At 46.7% G+C, this 20,895-nt stretch overlaps 1 protein-coding gene across 1 annotated transcript in view; it reads right to left on the bottom strand.

Annotated features, from left to right (window-relative positions):
- LOC308610394 (E3 ubiquitin ligase RNF157-like) overlaps positions 1-20,895 on the bottom strand; it is a gene marked incomplete at both ends in the record, with an annotated part of 67,838 nt that overhangs the window by 12,807 nt on the left and 34,136 nt on the right. The window contains 13 exon segments of the mRNA XM_081259545.1: positions 187-359; positions 835-946; positions 3,104-3,212; positions 3,924-4,162; positions 6,424-6,536; positions 6,670-6,673; positions 6,677-6,829; positions 7,325-7,396; positions 9,299-9,346; positions 9,962-10,005; positions 10,308-10,374; positions 10,831-10,948; positions 13,573-13,661. Coding sequence (XP_081115671.1) covers positions 187-359; positions 835-946; positions 3,104-3,212; positions 3,924-4,162; positions 6,424-6,536; positions 6,670-6,673; positions 6,677-6,829; positions 7,325-7,396; positions 9,299-9,346; positions 9,962-10,005; positions 10,308-10,374; positions 10,831-10,948; positions 13,573-13,661 — 1,341 coding nt within the window.

The following is a 20,895-nucleotide window of genomic DNA, read 5'->3' as shown; positions in this document are numbered from 1 at the left end:
GCCACACGAAAGATCACATCTGAGGGATTCTTGGATTCAAAGACAAGTTACCCTGTTTTTCAGGGCTCCCCTGTCGAGCACTGGGGGGCTTTGCCAATCTCCCTTGCAGGCCCTGGAGTGAGCTCCTTGGGACTCGAGTACAGAGCATAGCAGAGCAGCGAGGGCGATCCCATGCTCCTCTCTTACCTCTGCTTCTTCTGAGGGTATCCTGCTGGCAGCCCGGGGCCAGGGGAGAGCCTCCCCGTCCTCTTCCGTGCCAGGGGCAATGTAGGAACCGGACATGTAGTAGGCGGTGTCGGTGCTGATCTGGGAGGACACCATGGACATGACCGACTGGGCCAGACTGCTGCTGGCAGGGTCTTTGGAGACAGGAGTTGGAGGAAGGACATGGAGGTCAGGCCCGGCTGCTGTGAGTGCACTGGGAGCAGAGCTCTCTCGCTGCACCCGGGCAGTGAGGACACCAGCGGCCTAGCCTTGCCCTCACCAAATAGGGTTTAGATGGAAGGTTTTCCAAGGTTTGGCTCCTTTATGTTTTAGAGCTCCAAACTCAACCTCAAGGATGAGGGATTTGCTTTTCCCTGTCATAATGTTAAAGAAACCCTTATGACAGCAGGACTGGGAGTGAGATACCAGCTTCTCCCCCAGCTCAGCCGCTAGACCACCCTCTCATTGCAAGGGAGCGAGTCTCACTTCCTCTCAAGCTGGGGCCTATTTTGTCTGCCACTTAGGTATTAGTTTGCTGCTCCCTAGTCCATCCGGGAGGAAATATTAGCAGCACTATGGACTCGGCTGACGGGGAAGGACCTGCAGTTGTTCCCATCCACCATCATGTACCTTCTGGGGAGGAAATTGTGGAGGAGAGAGGCGTCCCTGTGCAGGACGACTGGTCAATAGCTCCTTTCGGTGACAAGGTCAGGTTCTCACTTTCTGGGGTGATGCCACATTCCTGGGTGGGAAAGAAGTAAGCGCCAGTCAAACATGTTAGAGGGGAGGAGACAGGGCAGGGCACCCGTGCGAGGAGGAGGAAAGGGGATCTGGGAAGGGCGGCAGGAGGCGACATGCAGAGGGAGGGCTGGTCTCTCCTCTCATCACTCCTGTGCACCCCTGACCCGGACTGGCTGTCTCCCGAGGGGAGGTGCCAGCACATCCTGCCCGAGGCCCAGCAGCTGCTGGAGCCACACAAAGACCGCAGCTCAGGTGACACTGGTCACCCAGCAGCTGTGACACGGGAACACCCCAGGTTTCCCCAGGATTACTAACAGCTCTCCTTTTTTTTGTTTTGTTTTGTTTTTTTGTTTTTTTGTGGTACGTGGACAAACAGCTCTTCTTCTGAAGGGAGAGAACACAGAACCAGCGGAGGCCCCGGTACCTGCTGGGCTTCTCCTCTGGGATGGAGGGTTAGTTCCAGCTTGATGGATCTAATACAAACACCGCCTGTCCCTCAGCCCACGCCCGGCACCCCCATCAGTCACCTGGGCTCGCAACCTCGGTGCACCCCAGGGCAGATGCAAAGGCCTACTGATTCTCTTTCTACAGCCTGTGTTCTCTCTTCCAGGTCTTCTTTTCTTAAAACCTTGGATCATGGGCTTCCCTGGTGCAGCAGTCGTTAAGGATCCGCCTACCAATGCAGCGGATACGGGTTCAAGCTCTGGTCTGGGAAAATCCCACATGCCACAGAGAAACTAGGCCCATGAGCCACAACTACTGAGCCCGTGTGCCACAACTACTGAGCCCGCATGCCACAACTACTGAAGCCCGCGTGCCCAGAGCCCGTGCTCTGCCACAAGGGAAGCCGCCGCAATGAGAAGCCCACGCTCCACGATGAAGAGTAGCCCCCACCCGCCACAACTAGAGAAAGCCTGTGCGCAGCAACGGAGACCCAGCGCAGCCAAAAAAATAAATAAATAAAATAAATAAATTTAAAAAAAAAACCTTGGTTCAGGCAACCCTCCTGCCTGGCTTGGTCTGTCTCCTGCGTAATCCAGTCTGCACACCTCCGCCATGTGGGCCCTCGTGAAGCCACGTTCCCACCGTACCACTGGCCTGCTCAGGGCCCCCACTTCTGCTCCGTGCTTCACGTGTACTGTCCCTGCCACCAGGAATGTTTCTCTCACCTATCTCTTCGTGTCTAAGAAATTTTGATATTCAGCTCAAACGCTGGTCCGCCATCACTGCTTCTGGTTCCCTTCACTTGACGTGATCCTCCACAGCACGTCAGTGTCTCTGTTTTGGGAGCCCTTCCTTTCTCTGGTTAAAATTTATTTACTCATTCAACAAACACTTACTAACACCTATGTGCCAGATGTGGTGTTGTTATTCATGTACATGTCCTGTCTCCTACTGGACCATGAGCTCCTCAGGACAGGAACCACTTTACACCTTCCTATGCTCCACTGCACCCTGCCCACCGCCTTGCCAGGGGTGGGCTCGACAGCCCGCTGACCTCTGTTACATAAAGCCTGTGAGGGTGCACAGGGTAGAGGATCCCATCTTCCACTCAGCTGCCCGGCTTTTCCACCAGCTGAGCCTGCATCCAGAACTTGCCCTCCTCAGACATCTGCCCAGTTCGTCTCACCTCCTCTGTCCATGGACCACTTTTTTTTTTTGCCTGCAACTGTGTGGCATGTGGGATCTTAGTTCCCCAACCAGGGATTGAACCCACAGCCCTTGCAGTGGAAGCACGGAGTCCTAACCACTGGACAGCCAGGGGAGTCCCCTTGTCCATGGACCACTTTTTAAAGCAAGCCTCCCCACCCTTACGTGACACACGGATCCCCGGTAACACCTGACACAATTGTTTTGTACTGACTGTCTTTTGTGTACACCCCCACCCCAATCACGAAGACTGTAAGCGCCAGGAGGGCAGGACTTTTGTGTCTCCCCACTGCTGCTGTTCTCAGCATAAAAGATCATGCCTGGTCAGTAACGCAGGCCCCGTACACTGAGAAAAGACTGAGTCTGGTGACGCCCTTGCTGCTGTCTCAGAGAGTGCTCAAAAGGCATTTGATGAATGAATGAGACCAGACGGGCCGGCAGAGGCCAGCAGGCAGGAAAGAGAGCACCTGGAGTCCAAAACCAAACAAGGAAGGACAATGCACATTACCTCTCTGAGATGTTGGGCTGACGGTCTCTGAGACAGGGGCGTCTCAGATTCGCTGCATGAACGCTCATCTTCCTCTTCGTGCAGCACAGAAGAATTCTGGGAGATGGACCTGCATAAGCCCGGAGGGAGAAGCAGCTGCAGCCAATGCCCCTTAAAGAACAGAACTCGCCTGCACTCCCATTAACCAGATGTCACAGGGAGAAGAGGGCCCTGAGGGGAACCGGAGGGAACCTAAATCTTAGGAAGGAGTGGGGACGTGAGAAAGGGCACCAGAGGGTCTGAGGCCTCTTCTGGGCATGGGAAAATCGGAGTTTTACCTTTAGCTCTTTCAAACAATTGTGTCTGAACTGGGGGAAATCCACTGACATTTTGAGGGTTTCAATATTTTCATCTGTAAAATTATCCTCCTTTCCTCTGCCGTGGAAACTTATTATGACTTGCTCCTAGTTGGATGTAAACGCCTAAGAAACACAGATCACAAGGTTCCTTCGGTCCTCAGACTAAGTGATGCTCCCAGGGGCCTGAATGACCCTAATGATGTCATCATCCCTATACCCCATACTCTCCTCCCACAACAGAATACGTGAGAGGTTCGTCCGTCTGGATCCTCCTAAGTACCCATGTACCATCTTATTTTCCTCTCCCAAGGGATGGGTGCTAGCCCAGGTCATAAGTGGAATGAGCAGCTCTGGGAGCAGCCCAGAGGGTCTACACTGCCCTGGGACTTGGGACTCAAGCCAGCACCGAGGAGGTGAAAGATGGATTGAGAGCATCTCATCAAGGACCCCAGGGCCAACGCTATTGCATGCAGACTACTCACTTGGAGAGACTATTTCTGAGCTTGAGTCCTGGGCTGCTGCAGTCGGACAGGCGGTCGAGGGGGGAGAGCATCCGGACAGGAGGCAGGTGGCCGTCACTGCTGTAGGAAGGCAGCATTCCCAACAGGTGTCTGTCTCCAAGCACGTGGAGTGCGGGGACTGCCGGGGATGGGGTAAGGGGCCCGTTGAGGGCCTCCAGAAGAGACACCACTTCATAACCCGGTGGAATGTTCTCCGAGGACTAGGGGAATCAGAGACAGGTTGGGAAATTAATTAAATACTCTTCGTTTTATGGTACGAGCGTGTTTCTTCCTCTACGTTGGAAAAACACTGTCTTTTATATCTAGTCTGGGACTCTGGGAAAGGAAAGCTGTATCAGAAGCGGAAGAAAGATAAAATAACAGAGAACCACATGTTCCTTGACTCTGCTTACCGATGGACTTCTTCTTAATACTGTTGATTTTTTCCGATTATAGTAGAAATATATGTTCATTACAGGAAATTTGGAAAATACATAAAGGTGTAAAGAAGGAAAAAAGTCATTAACCATCAAATCACCCAAAGTGATAACTGTTGTTAGCATTCTAGTGTTATTTTCTTCCAATGTTTTTTCCTCTGTACTGTTTACACAGTTGTGATCAATGTGTTAATGATAATTTTATACCCCGCTTACCTCACAGAACATAAATATTTTCCTTCACATGCATCCCTTTTCATAGATACCATACATTTCCTTACTCTTCCATTGGTGCTGGCTATTTAGTTGTGTCCATTTCCTACTGTAAACAACACTTTGATGAACATCTGTTCATCTATTGGGCATAAATCTCTTTTTTTCAGATCATTTTCTGGGTATTAAATTCTAAGACCTTAGATTACCAAGTACAAATGTTTTTAAGGCTCTTAATATATACAGCTGTTTTGTTTTGTTTATTTTCAGTGATCTTTCTAGTTACACCCTTACAAGCAGTACAGATTACCTGTTTTAATTGCTTCTTGGCCAGCATGGAGTATTTTAAAAAAGGAAGTTTTTAAATGTGAAAGGTGAAAAATGGTCTCTCACCTTAATTTGCATGTTGTTGATTTTTCACGTGGTTGACTTTTTAAAAAATGACAGTTGACCAGCTATGTTTCCTCTTCTGAGAAATTTTTTATATCCTTTGCCCCATTTATCTACTATTTCATTCAAGTGGGTTATGATAAAGATACTAGCCTTTCCTCTGATGCAAACGTTGTGAGTACATTTTTTTTTCTTTAGATGATTTGCTGTTTGTTTTTAACTTTGGTAATCTTTTACACATCTAAAGTTTAAACATTTTTATGCGATAAAATCTACATGTTCGGGGTGCTTCCCTGGTGGCACAGTGGTTGAGAGTCCGCCTGCTGATGTAGGGGACACGGGTTCGTGACCCCCCCGGTCCGGGAGGATCCCACATGCCACGGAGCGGCTGGGCCCATGAGCCATGGCCACTGAGCCTGTGTGTCCGGAGCCTGTGTTCTGCAATGGAAGAGGACACAACAGTGAGAGGCCCGCGTATTGCAAAAAAAACAAACAAACACACAAACAAAAAAAAACATTAAAAAAAATCTACATGTTCGGGACTTCACTGGCAGTCCAGCGGTTAAGACTCCGCACTTCCACTGCAGCGGGTGAGCGTTTGATTTCTGGTTGGGGAACTAAGATCCCACATGCCATGCGGCGTGGCCAAAAAAAAAAAATCTACAGTTTCTTTTTTTGGTAGCATTCCATTGTTTTCAAGCTTAGAGAGCCCTCTCCCATCCATAGTCAACTAAAGAATCATCTATAATTTATTCTAGGTTTTTAATGTTTGGCTTGCTCTGTTTTTAGTGCAGTTAACTAGTTACCCTGCCTGGAATTTGTTATCTGGTAAGGAGTGAAGTGCTAAACTGATTGTTCCTCCCTAAAGCACTACCTCATCGTTCCAATACCATTTACTGAATAATTGATAATTAATCTCTTCCACTAGCATGTTAACCTAAAGACAAGACCTTCTGGTCTACAACTACAAAGCGTGGAGTCTTGACACCATCACTTACACCACGAGACAGAGGTGAATTATATCATCTACGTGGCTCCCAGTCCCTGAAGCCACAAAATAAGACAAAGAAAAACAGTTACCTTCTCAGAGGATTCAGATTAAAAAATGGTAAATTGTATCTAAATCCCAAACAATCATCCCCTTGTTTCTGCTTGGGGACGTTCCAGAGCAGGACCCCATCCCCACCCCCATCTGCTCAGACACTGGAGTGAAACAGCAAGCTGACAGCTCTAGGGATGGTAAATGTTAACTGGACGCTGAGCCCCCAAGGTGGAAAGTGGAGGTTTTAATGATCAGAACCTCATTTTCCACTGTACTATTGGCTGGTGTTTAACACAACATGATCTCTGCCAGCTTACTCAGTACTTGAGAATGCCAAGGTTTTATTACTTGCCACAAAGTCACGTGAAGAAGGACAAAAGGTGAAAAAAGCCCAACTTACTGAATGCTCTTCTGAGTCGGATGTCTGGGATGAGAGGATGGGGTTAAAGCTGGTTGGGGACAGAGGGCCCAGTTTCTTCCTCATGGCTCTTATCTGAAGCTGTGCCCGGAAAGCTGTGAAGAAGAAAACAGGCCATCAGGACACGGTGATGCAGGAGTCAAGATGGACAAGGGCACGCACAGAAGCCACGACCCCTTCTCCCCCGAGGGCTGACCTCGGCGACCCAGCAGGGCCTCCGGGGCTTATGCAGTCAGCAGATGGGGCAGGTGTTGGCCTGGTAGCGCAGGGTGTCGGCGCACGTGTTACACAGGCAGAGGTGATGACATGGCAGAATCAAGGTGTCCCGCACGTCTGAGAGACACACCACACATTTGGCACTGTTATCACTCACTTCATCCTCAGCCACCTGGCCGGGGGACAGAAATTTAGCCAGTGTCACAAAGACCCTCACGTCACATACTTTCTTTAGAAGGCGGCCTGCCTTCAGAGCTGAGACAATGCACTTGGTAAACTACATTGAACTTGGAAGTTTACCAAGTGCATTGGCACACTGAGTTTCACTTCTTCGGGCAACTGTTTGTCTCAAGCCCATCCTCTGAGGTTGAGATCTGGTCCTGTCTGAAAGTCAGAGCTGAAGAGGCCCAGGAGGCCACCCAGGGAAGTGGGGAGCAATGAACTGAGTGAGCAGAGCCCTGCCAAAGAACCGATCCAAACCAGCCTATGTTCTCATTTCCAAAGTTATATAAGTATAGTCATCTGAAACGAGGAAGAAGAAATACCCTTCTAGGACCAAATGGATTCCAGAGTCTGGCATGCTAAGTTCCTAGATCCTGGCTGGATCAGAGAAGTTCTCACTCTGCCTCCTGGGAAGAGTGCATTCAGAACGGTGGATGGAAATTGCCTTAGACTCTTGCGTGTTGTACTTGTTTTCAATTCCATAGATCTCCTGAAGGAGGTAGCTGACCCCATCCACCTGAAGAGCAAATGGAAAAGTTCAAGGGCAGGCTGGTTCTCCGAGAGATGAGTGGGAACTCACCCCCCACCCCCCTACCTCCTTCGGTAACCAAGGACTACTGATTCACAATGAAAAAAAATCAAAGGCCTAGGAGAGTAAAGGAGGCTCTTATTTACTTATGTGTTCTCTTTGGGAGGGGAACGAAAATCAAATGCTTAATTCACCCGCCCTTATCCCCAACAGGGAACGTGCGCAAATACAACAGTAACACTCCTACTGCAGGTTGCTATAACGACAGTCAAGGAAGGCAGAAACTAGGAAAAGGATGGAAGACCATGTGTCAGAAGCATTGGCTATGTAATAAAAGCTAAGTTTAGACATTATAAACGGGAAGCAATGGAAATGGGAAAGAAAGAGAAGAAATGGGCAAGGAAAAGAGGGGAAGGGAAAATGCAGAAGCAAAGAGAGAGCAGGACCTTGAAGGGGGGTCCGATTGCGCCCCCTCCCTGGCCACGGAGCCACCCCGTCTCCAACACGCGGAAAATGTGAACTCTCTTGGCCCTGCTCCTTAAAACCTCAACTTGGGAACTGCCTGGAGGTCCAGTGGTTAGGACTCAGCGTTCTCACCACCAGGGGGCCTGGGTTCAATACCTGGTCAGGGAACTAAGATCCCGCAAGCCCCAAGGCAGAGACAACACCCCCCACCAAAAAACCCAAAAAACATTAGAACCTCAACTTCAATGCCCAGTTTGACTCCCACTAGCTTGGGCCATGTTGGTGCCAAAGCTGGCCCCTCCCTTGTTTCTTTATGCCTGCCCACTCCTCTCCCCTGCCCCCCACCCTGTCCCAGTGATCCCCGTCCCTAAGGCCCACCCTGTCACCGATTTCACATCCCACTCTCCAGTCTGACAAAGGCTGTTGCTGATGCCAATCTAGCAACAGAAGAAGAGATAAACCATTTCCCTTGAGCTACCCTAGCCTTTCCATCCCATCCAGGAGTCCTGGGGAACCAGGCCTTCCCAAGAGGCAACTCACGGAGGCCAGGCCTTTCCAGGCTGTACCCTGGGCTCAGGATCTGTTATCTCCTCTGCCTCTCTTAAAACTTGCTTTAACACAGTGATTATGTTGGAAAGGACATTATCAACAAATTTATACTAAAGTATTACTGACTACTATTGACCTCATTAAGGGTGGATGGCACTTGATAACTGAAAGAATGAATGATGTAGAATTTAAGATATCTGTCATCCATCTGCGGGGGGCGCCTTTCTTTTCATCTCAACCCGAGGCCTACCCTGCCCCCCACCCGACTGCTCCACACCCTCCGTGTGATGACACACCTTCCCTTGGCAATGACACACCTCCTTGTCTTCCATGACCCTGCTCCTGCCTCTGCAAGTGTGGAAGGAAAGTGTTGGCACACAGTGGGGCTTAGGACTTCCAGCACACATATGCTTAACTTGTCTGATCATTCTGGAAGGGGGCAGATAGCCAGCAAACTTGGAATGTGAGAAAAGGAGTGTTGGGATAAATTAATCCAAGAGCTCCAATTGGCCTTGAACTGGACCCCAATACTTTGATCCTTTAGCTGGAAATGTTTCTCACCCTGGCATTTTAAATAACAACATTCTTCTTAAAACTAAAGTCAGGAGATAAATCTTGCCCTTTCATTTTCTAAAGTCCTCTGCTCAGATAATGGCTGCCTCACCACCAACAATTCTGGAACAACAGAGATACCAAAAATCAGTATTCCTTTCAGGACACCCAAGTAGTTTCCAACACAGAAAAGCATTCCCTGCTTGCTTTTGTTCTTTGATTTAAAAAAAGGGGGGGGGGTGGAAGGGAAAGAAGAGTGCTTTAGCAAAGGAGTGGAGAGAGAGAAGGGGGTACACCACCCATCCCTGGCCCTCTAATACTTACTACTTGTTTCTGCTTGAGGGGCTTGACACAGAAAGTCCCATCTGTGTGCTGGAGCGAAAATACACAGTTATGAAGGAAGGCAATGAGGATCAGCTGATCTTTTGTTACTTCTCTCAATTACACACCTCCTGGAGGCACCCCACCCAAGGCCCCACACCCTGCCAGTGTGGAATGACAGACTCCTAATACAGGAAGGGTTTTCAAGCACATAATCTAGCCCTTCTGCTTTAAGAAGAGGAAATGATGGACTTCCCTGGTGGTTTAGTGGCTAAGAATCGGTCAGAGAACTAAGATCCCACATGCTGTGGGACAACTAAGCCCGAGCACCGCAACTACTGAGCCCATGCACTACAACTAGAGAGAAGCCCTGGCAGCACAAAGAAGATCCTGAGTGCCATAAATAAGACCTGACGCAGCCAATACATAAATAAATAAATATTTTAAAAAAAGAAGAAGAGGAAACGGGGCCTAAGGAGTTGAAGGTCATGCAGCAAGTTGGTGGCGTAGCCCCCGGTGTGGTGCTTCCCCCAGCTCCCTGCGCAGCCTGCGAGCCGGACCCACTCTGCTGAGCCCAGGCAGCCAGCGAACAGGGCTCCACGTGTCCTCACAGGAAAGACAGAGCAACATGTACCAAAGTGAGGCCCTATAACATTACCCACTGACCTTTTCAAAAGTGCCCAGCAGGACGTGGCAATGGCCAAAATACTCTGAAACAAATAAAGGCACAAGGATGAAGAAGAAGAAAGCCAACAACACACGTCGATTCCACTCACCTTCTCCGGGTCCCACAGTCTGGCAAAATGAACCCTCTGGCTGTCACAGGAAGGGGCAGGTTACGTCACCCAATAGGACTCTCCCCCGAGGAGCGTGGGAGCAAGAGTGTGTGGGGATGTGGGAACTGCCTGATACCCACGGGGGAGGCGTGTTTTTCTGAGGCTGCAGGCGCTGCCAGGCCTGCACGATACATACGGGCACGTGTGCAGCCAAAGAAGACAGGAAGCACCCGTACCATCTCCTTCATCCACCACAGCATGGACCACTAACGGGTAAACCTCTCTATCCAGGTCAAAGCCAAGCTGAAAGAAAAGGGAAAAAAAAAGGGCTTAACACATTTAAAGGGCACAGTAATCTGTCAGAAAGGGAGGTCTCATCAGGAAGCCTGAACCTCATCTCTGCTCTTCATCCATCAACCTGGTTAACTACCTAAGTCCGTGGAATTGAAGGCCACCAGCCTCTTTGTAAAAAATCTCATAGATGTAAAGGCTTCTAACCTGCAGGTCTTGCCTTTGGGCATGGCTTTCTCAAAATATCCTGGGTTAATGGGCTACTTTGGGACAGAAAAGTTAGATGTACCCTTCCCAGGGCATGAAGACGTTACAAGGCTGAAGGGGAGCATGGCCTTCGAGTACCCGGGCCTATCCTTTGCTGCTGGCCAGGGTCCTGAGTAGCTCCCACGCCCTGCGGGTCTGTGGGCAGAACCTGCCCTGCACTTCCTCCCAGCGGCCGGTCCCCTCCGCCAGCCGGCAGCTCACCTCCTCTTCAGCCCACTCGGAGGGATCCACGGTGTGGGAGGGCAGGCAGAACTGCTGGCACACCCCACGCTTGTAGTGCACCGTCTCTGACTGCAGGCTGTTGTCCTTGGGGATGTAGCTGTTGGCCAAAGTGGGAAGCAAAGCAAAGGTTACTATCTGACAGTTTCCTCTGTCTCATGCCTGTTCTCAACAGGTTCTCAGTATAGACTGGAAGAGAAAAGAGAAGAAAAGATCTTTATAATCTCTTTCCTTTGCCCTTGCTTGGTAATGCTATTAAAGTTATCTCTTCAGGGCTTCCCTGGTGGCGCAGTGGTTGAGAGTCCGCCCGCTGATGCAGGGGACACGGGTTCTTGCCCTGGTCCGGGAGGATCCCACATGCCATGGAGCGGCTGGGCCCGTGAGCCATGGCTGCTGAGCCTGTGCATCCGGAGCCTGAGCTCCTCAACGGGAGAGGCCACAACAGTGAGAGGCCCGCGTAACGCAAAAAAAAAAAAATCTATTAAGCTACCTTTCTGTGGATATGTGGGCTGAATAGATAACTTTTATTTTATTCTTTTGTGTGTGTGGTATGCAGGCCTCTCACTGTTGTGGCCTCTCCCGTTTTGGAGCACAGGTTCCGGACACGCAGGCTCAGCGGCCATGGCTCACGGGCCCAGCCGCTCCACGGCACATGGGATCCTCCCGGACTGGGGCACGAACCCATGTCTCCTGCGTCGGTGGGCGGACTCTCAACCACTGCACCACCAGGGAAGCCCTTAACATGTATTGATCACCAGGTGCTTTCCCTTTCATTATCCCCTTTAATTTTGACAACAGCCATGAAAGGTAAGGTTGGTTCACTATTTTACAGGTGAGAACCAGAAGCTCAGAGCAGTTGCCTCATTTTATTCTAGAGCTGCAGCCAGGCTGCCACGTCCGAGGCCAGGACCTCAAGGGGCCTCAGACCCTTGAATCCATCTCCATCAAATACGCGAGCAGACCATATGTGATGAGAGAAACAAGTGGCCGGAGCAGCTGACAGCTGGCAGGCTCCCGAGGCCTCAGTAGCCTCCATCTATCCTGCTGCATCAGGAACTCCCCGGTGGAGAGGTGACTCCCGGCTGCAGACTCTTCTGCAGCTAAGAGTTTCCCCTTGGCTGTGCCATCCCCAGGGTTGACCCCGGGGGTGCGAGTGGCTGGGGAGGCAGTTGAAAACCTCAGGGACAAATAAAATCTTAAAAAACTGAGACAAAACAGATTAGTGGCTGCTTAGGCCAGGAAGAGGGGTTTCCGGGGGAAATGGGGGATGATTAATAATGAGTATCGGGTAATAATAAGTATCGGGTTTCTTTTCGAGGTGATGAAAATGTTCTAAAATTAGATAGTAGTGATGGTTGCACAACTCTGTGAATAACTAAAAATCACTGAATCGGGGGACCTCCCTGGTGGCACAGCGTATAAGAGTCCGCGATCCCAATGTAGGGGACCCGGGTTTGATCCCCACTCAGGGAAGTAGATTCCACATGCATGTCGCAACTAAGACTTCACATGCTGCAATTAAGAGTTTGCATGCCACAACTAAGGAGCCTGCCTGCCGCAACTAAGACCCAGTGCAACCAAATAAAAAATAAATACTTAAAAAAATCACTGAATTGTACACTTTAAATGAATGAACTGTATGGTATATGAACTATATCTCAATGAAGTGGTTATATTTTATTCCTAAAAATTTATTTTTTAAGATTTTTTTGATGTGGACCATTTTTAAAGTCTTTATTGAATTTGTTACCATATTGCTTCTGTTTTATGTTTTGGTTTTTTGGCCTCGAGGCACGTGGGATCTTAGCTCCCCGAGCAGAGATCGAACCCACACCCCCTGCATTGGAAGGTGAAGTCTTAATCACTGGACCGCCAGGGAAGTCCCTGAAGTGGTTATATTTTAAAAAGATGATCAGAGAGAAATAAACTCCCTGATCTATACAAGCATAAAATGGTCTCTGAGTCATCTTCCTTTGTCAATTGAGAAAAATGTGGGACCTCTGGTTTGCCCTAACCAAATCTGTCTCCCCAGGGAACCAGTGAGTCTTAGTAGACAGACTTGCTCTCTGGAGAGCAGCATCTGTTTAAAAATCACATTATCTCTGGGACTTCCCTGGTGATCCAGGGTTAGAACTCTGTGCTTCCACTGCAGGGGGCCCGGGTTCAATCCCCAGTCAGGAAACTAAGATCTCACAAGCCTCGCCAGGCAGTCAAAAAAAAAAAAATCGTGCTATCTCAGGGACAGCACAAAGAAGGCAAACGTTGATGATAATTAGTACTGACAGTGGTGATTAAACAACAAACCCAGTGCACCAGAGGAAGGGAACATGAGATTAAGAATAAATTAAAAAGGAAATATAGGCAATAAAATAAGGATTTCCTGCACCAAGTTCAAACATCCCATCTTCACACAGGCTTGTCGAGGTATCTGCAGAATTCACTTTCTCCTCCAACTGTTCTTTTTCTGGAAGGTTCACCATACCGGGGTAATCATGACAGCTTCCAGGAGAGTGAAAGTTCTTCCCAAACACTGACTCTCAGAGAAAGTTCTGAAGAATCTAGGTGCGGAGACCCTTCATGCAAGCAGCCCACGGCCCGGAGGCCTAGATGCTGGGCTCTGGGTCTGGCAGAAACTGTTCTGTGGGTCCCCTGGGGAGTTGGCTGTCCCTTCACGAAGAAGGGCCCCTGGAACATGGCCCCTGCTGGCTGGGAACTTGAACTTACTTGACGAGTCTTAGTGTATCCTTTCGGATGTTGATCAGGCTTCTCAGAGTCTTCACTGGTTCTTGGGGAGGAGGGGCAGCGTAAGGAAACTGTGTCGGAAACAAAGTGGGAGAAGACTGTGTTTAGAAAGACGGATAACCATAGTAAGTGGACCTGCTCGAGGTCCCAGCTAGTGGGAGAGCTGGGATTCGACTTGGTGTCCAAAGCGCTACATTTATCTGCTTTTCCCAGTAGATGAAGCTTATGTGAGTCAGCATTCAAAATGCGGACACCTAATAAAAACTCCCACTGAAGTTCCAAATACCAAGGGACACACAGTGGCCGAGTTAATCACAAAAGGCTTTTCCACCTGACCTTACACAATGGGGAGTCGGACCTGCAAGGATTTTCCTTCAGTGAAGCCACATGGTGTCTGAAGAATTTAGGAACTGCAAACACAAGAGAACCCCATCATGTGTACAGGTGGAGGCCTGCAAACAGTGAAGAACAAATTTCCTCTGCAGTTGATCATATAAAGCAGAGTTAAAAAAAAAAGTGAGCCAAAGAGCTCTTTTGGGGTCGTCAAAGGTTTGTGGTTGTCCATCATTTACCTTATGCTTTCACTCTCTTTCCCTGTTTAAACATGTGGGTTTGGAGTAGTGAGTTGATGACAACGAGGAGATAAGAAAGGGGACACAGTAAAACATTTCATTGGGAACTGCTTTGAGAAGATTAAGAGTGATTTAAAATGTTCCCACTATTCTTCTAATGTCATTTGGGCAGTAAATATTTTTTACATGTGATTCCCAGAAGACCCACTAGTATTTGGAGCTTTGCAAAACCATGGTCCTCCTAGCTCTGAAGAGTCTACCTCCTCATGCTGGTCTCAGAAAACAGGACGTCCACATGAAACTGTGTCTTCACAGATTTTTGCTGTTTTACTTGGGAAACATAATTGAACCTATGGTATGTTTGATTTTGTGTATTCAGTGTGATCCCTGATACTTCATGTGTATGAATGTGACCCTTAAGAAAATACATTTAATCCAAACTATCAGCTGTGCATTCAGATGATCGCTTTGTGGGTATTGTCTAGCAATATTTTATTTTTTCATTGATACCTTAAACATATATTCTTCTTTTTTTTTTTTTTTTTGGCCATGTGGAGCATCTTGCAGGATCTTAGTTCCCCGACCAGGGATCGAACCCGGGCCCTCTGCAGTGGAAGTGTGGAGTCCTAACCACTGGACTGCCAGGGAATTCTCACCTTAAACATATATTCTTTTAAAATATATGATAGGTGGTTTTTCTGATTACAAAGCAATACACGTTCAAGCAGAAAACTTGAAAAACACAAAAAAGTACAAAGTCAGCCATAATTTCACCACTCAGTGATACCAAAGTTAACATTTGCAGAATGTGTCTTTTTGGATAGGCATCCATCCACCCACCCACCCACCCACCTCCTCCCTCCCTCCCCCCCCTCTATTTCTCTGCACTGTTTCAAACTGTACCTTCTATTTTATTGTCTCTCTTTCACTTAGAAAGATGTGGCAAATGTTTTAAAGCCTATAATTTGACAATATAACTACACACATTAGAGACTGGGGCCTACTTTAATCAATTCCACATTATTCAGTGTTTTCAGTTGGTTTTACTTTTTTTTCCTGATATAAATGTCGTGGTGAATGCTTTGTCCCTACATTTCTGCGTGCCTCTTTGATTATTTCCTTAAGACATTCCTAGAAGTGGAATTACTGGATCAAAGAGTAAGCATATTTTTAAGACTTTTAAAACTATTTTGCCAAATTGTTCTCCGGAAAGCTGATTCCAACTTTGCTCTCCTGCTTGCAGTGTATCAGGAGGCTTTTATACAGGAAAGCTGAAATCCTAGTTCAGATCCCATCTGTGGCCCATTTCTCCACACACCCCCCACCCCCTTTGCTGGGCTGTCACACTAAAGGAATTTTAAACAATTTTTAAATAAGCTTAATCAAAAAGTAATTAGGCAGGAAAACCCAACACAAATGCTTGTCTATTCTAAAGCCAAAATAAATGACTTTGGGATTAAAATTTTTTTCTGGAGTAGCGAATTTAATCATATTCATTTGCACAGGTACTTGGGAGTTATCCTTAACTCCTGCCTGAGTCCAAAAAAAAAATAGAGGCTTTCCCTTCACTCTTTGCCCTTTCCCCTCTAGATCCTCCCCACCCCCGCAAAAAGGAAAAGAAAAACAAAAGGAAGGTGGGGGGAGTTAGTGTTCTTCACCTTCCATTTAGAATATTACATTTGATGATAACTGGAATGGAACACAAGTTATTCACTGCTCAGGGAAAGGCATCGTGGGATCAATTGTTTACATATATAAACTATCCTTATAGTATAATAAATCCACACTTACATTTTTAGCTCTTTACCCTCTGCCTCGCCAAAAGAAAACCATTGAAAATCTGTTTAGGAGAAACTAATCCTGTTTGTAGGCTCTTACCTACCAAAGCTTCAGCCTTAGTGGCCGTTCATGTACCCAACCAGAGTCTACCGGCAACACTCAGTGCTGGGTGTAAAGAGAGACTTAAAGTGGAAAAGATAAGGTCCTGCTCTTTCAGAAGCAGCATTATAAGGAAGATGATACAGTTACACAAATAACTGTGACACTAAACAGAAATGCCACAGAAAGGGTAACGATACAGGGAGTGATCACTTCTGGCTGAGGTAATCTGGAAGGCTTCATGGAGGAGGTGGTATTTGATCTGGGATCTTGAAGGATAAAGGTAATTTGTAAATTCAGAGATGACAGGGAAGACAGAGGAAACAGCAGGAACAGAGGCAAACTAAAGAAAATATTCTGCTCTTAGAGTCGGCTCCCCTAACTCTCTAGGCCAGGTTAGCCCACCGTGACTCTAAGCGTCTTTGTGATCTTCGCTTTTAAAACGATCATTTATTGAGCACTTACTAGGTGCCAGGCACTATGCTAAGCTCTTTACATACATTATCTTAGTGATCCTTGGAACAATCCTGGGAGGGAGAGATGGTTGTTCCCTTTTTGCAGATAAGGACATTGACATAGCAACAGGTTCAGTAACACCTTCCAAAGTTCCACAAGTTTTAAGGAGAAGAGTTGGAGTTTGAACACATTCCACCTCCATCTTTCTCTAAGATGCTCCTGGATACAGCTGCTTAACCTAGAGATGACGAAGGGATTGAAGTACTAGTTATTAAAAGCTCTGAAAACACTAACCTATGTCTTTGTTCATTCTTTTTTCTTAGCAAGGCACTGATGAACTTTTTTGTTTGCCTACAGTACCTCTTTAACACACGCACCATTACTGTATTATATTTAGAGCAAAAAAAAAGTATCTTAGTTCAATTCAAGGCCAGAGATTTCACTCCTATGCTAACAGATATGTGTGACATGAAAGCAAAGTAACATCTTCTTGGGACCGAAGGAGATGAAGGTCAGGATGGACTCCGGTCCACGCACTGCCCTGAAGGAGCCGCTCACCGGTCATTCACTGTGCTCAGAACAGCATCAATAACCATTTCTCAGTTCACATCCAGTTTCCACTTGCATTCTTATGACCTTGGAACTGTAATTTTCTCAGCCCCAGTTGTACCTCATTAGGGAGTGAGTGATGAAAAGAAAGATCAGACAGAATTTATTTTTCTCAGATGCAAGCGCCCTGGCACAACTAGGTCAGTAAACGGGAAGAAGTGGCCTTTTCTGTCTTGCACACAACATGCCACCAGGCGCACAGATGGAGGGGGACCCACAGGCCTTCTGCAAGCCGTATCCTCACTTCTTGCCTCAAGCTCAGTATGGGCTTAGGAGACGTCTTCCTGTTTCTCAGACAACATCCTGGAGTAAATAAACTCTCAGCACCTTATGAAGGACCTTAAAAACAGCTTCCAGGATTCTCTTTCACTTTTCATAATGAAGACAGGCTTATAAAGACTAGTGTGCAAAGAATGAAATCGGGTCTGCTCAGGGACTTGTGGCCCAAACCTGCCGGGTCAGTAATGTGTTGACAGAGAATTAAGGCTCAGGTCCCTCTACTCTATTCATCTAAGTAGAAATGCTGCCAGAAGAAAGCCCTCTTAATGGGGTAAAATTTGGGTAACTGTTGCAACGACAGCTTGCCAACGCCCATCCATGAAAAAAGAGAACATAGGGAAACGTTTACTGAGTACGTACTATGGGCCGGGCATCATGCTGGGTTCTTTAGATTTTTTTTCATTTTACTTTATTTAATTTATAAAATATACATAACATGAAATGTATCACCTTCACCAGTTTTAAGCACACAGTCCAGCGGCAGCAAATGCATTCACATGTCCTGTGCTGTCATGACTCCCGTGGAGTTCTGGTGTAGATACATTCTTACTTAATATTCTAGACACTAATAGACATGTGGGCCATGCCCACCAGACTGTAAGCTCTTGGAGGAGAGTCTGAAGAGAAATATGTTGGTTGACTGGATAAATGAAGAATATCAGTTTTAACACCCCCACTTTGCAGATAAAGAAACTGAGACTCAAAAGATTCATGTAATTATTCAAGGTCTCAGGGCTAATGAGTAGCAGAACCAGGATCTGAATCCAAAAGCCACACTGTTTGTCCTGCAGCTGCCTTGGCTACAGCAGGGCAAGGCTACATGTTCTGATGCCAGGAGTGTTCCAGGTACCTGAGTTGAGTGTGGAGAGAGTCTGAACGTTAAATGATCACTGCAAAAGGTACCGAATCCTGTTCAGGTTCTAGAGGCTGGTCGAAACTCTCTGGATTACACCCTTATGCTTAGGCAGCAGTACATACAAAAGCATACCTAATGCCACACTCCTTTTAAATTTTAACAGGAGTATCTAAGGTCTTCTCAGAAGAAAGCTTTCTTGGAGCACTGCATGACAAATTCCTTTTGTCTGTAAGAGCTAACAGCACCTGTAGAAGACACAAAGGTATATTCAGGGTGTGACATCAGAGAACACTGCCAGCAGAAGCAGGGGAGATGTTCATCGCTGTTTACCTTCTGCCCAAGATGCTCCAATATGTGTTACTGATAGATATTCCTAAAGCACGGTGGTTTCTCCTCTAAATTATTTTCAAAGAACAAAGACATCTACCAATTCATTCAACACGTTCACTATGCCCTGAGCGCTATGCTAGCCTGGATTCGGGGATGGACCAGGCACGCCTCTCTTAGTTCCACCTGTAAGGGGCCCACAACAGAGCGTGCATCTGGCGCCCTGCACTCAGGTACCAGCAGCGCACTACCCCCCCCCCACCGCCGCGCCCCCGCCCAGGACCGGCCTGCTTGTGTCCACGCCAAAATAAGCCTAAATCTCAGAATAATTTAAATCCCAAACACCTCAAGCCCAGGATGGGAGTATAGTACCCACTCGGCCAGAGAAACTCTCTCAATGGGCCCCAGGGGGTTGGCGATCAAGGCTCATATGAATACAGAGCAAGTGCCTCTTTGACCATTTATCCTGGTGCTCATCAGGTTCCTTGTTCGTTTTCCTTACACAAGCAAAGCGCCACTTGGCGGCCAAATGTGGAACTGCCGGTTTAGATAGACCGGATATGGGTATGGGTGTGTGTGTGTGTGTGTGTGTGTGTGTGTGTGTGTAGGGGTACACATACGTATATATTCATATACACACATATATGTATGTATATATCAACTATGTATCCTAGATTTTCTAACCATTCTAATTTTAAGTATTTTGTTAAACTACCCCCATGTCTGCACTCACATTTTTGCTGTAGAAAATATGGTCCCAGTGCATACGAGATTAAAGGATCTTACTTCAATTGTAAATTATTGGGTAATTCCCAGTAGTCTGTAAAAGGGACTATAATCCATTCATAAAAATAAATAATTAATTTCAACAAAAAGTTTTTTTAAGGTACATAATTTGCTAACATTTGCTATTAAATTCAGGCCTGATCATATACACACATCGCATCCTGGATTTGGCCACTGGGAACTCCCTCAGTTGGCTCCTGTGTCCTTTTGATTTGCCCCATCACTTTTCTGAGCACTTCCTCCTTACTTTCTGGCACCACAAGATATTCCAAGTTCATGCTGTGTTTTTCTGTCCCCTCCCTGAAACTGATCATGTCTCCAAGGATCCCTGGTTCCTTTTTAGAGACGTCTACCTCAGACCATCATGTATTCACTAATCTTTTACCAATGAACACTTGTTCTGCTTCCAGTTTTCAATATTACAAACAATGATGCAATAAACATTCCCTGAAAGGAAACTTAATAGGAAAAAGGAGGGGGGGTGATGTAAAAGAAAAACAAATGAATATGACCTAATGCAGTCTTTACTTAAGAAGAAAAAAGCCCCAAATGCCAAAAATCTGCCTCTGAAGAGAAAGGAAATTATTTCTAGGCAATTTATGACTAAAAGAGAAAAGTACTAATTTTACACATAGACATGTAATATTTGTGTCAGAGAAATAAATAATAGTTAATATGGAAATCAACATCTGGGATCATATGAAGAGCTCATTTACAGCACTCATTTACATAAGCTCTTGCTTTTATAGATTTTAGGGGTTTTATATTTAAAATTCAGTTCCTTTTTTATTTGATGCCTGGTTATTTTCTCAGCTTTCTCTACTTCTCCTCTTCTCAGCTATGTAGTGTGTCCAAGACTTACCAGTGGATATATTTAGACTTGTGATACTTTATAACCTTTTCTTAGATCCACATCAGGGAGAACAGTTTACCCTGGTTGAATGATGTGAAATGAATACAAATTTGCCTATTTAACCAGCTGTAGCCCTGGGACAGACTGTATTGTGCCTGCTGTCCACCAAAACATCAATGAGCTATATTTACAGCAGTCAAACTCCTTTTCACTAATTTTCCATCCAATCCTCATGGGGAGTCAATCACCCATGTAGAAAGACTGGTGACCACAAAGCTGACAAGATGTGAAAAGACATTTTTTTCACTCAAATCAAAGACGTGAGGGAGATACCACGAGGGCGTCACATGATGACCTTAACTCAAAGATGCTCTGTGTCCAGGTTTGGTTACCAAAGGAATCCATCCAAGATGGCAGTCTATTTATAGTCTGTTAACTCCTCCGCTGGGTCCCCTGGCAGGGTGCACATGGGACCAATGTCCTGGCTATATGACATCACCTCTAAGGTTGATCTTTCCAAAATATTTAAACCCTACTACGAGTGTGCCCACTTAACCAGTTCTCTTTGATAACAAGAGCATGAAAGATCCACTGCAGAGAAAAGCACCCATCACAAAATCGCCCTGGTCTTTGTTGACAACCATCACAGACCCATTTTCTCCCTCTACTTATGGTTTGGGTCTTGACTC

This window comes from Mesoplodon bidens (assembly GCF_964165515.1).
Source record: "Mesoplodon bidens genome assembly, contig: HAP1_SCAFFOLD_183, whole genome shotgun sequence".
Lineage (NCBI taxonomy): Eukaryota > Metazoa > Chordata > Mammalia > Artiodactyla > Ziphiidae > Mesoplodon > Mesoplodon bidens.
The sequence above is the reverse complement of the archived record's forward strand: the minus strand, read 5'-3'. Positions and strand labels throughout refer to the sequence as shown.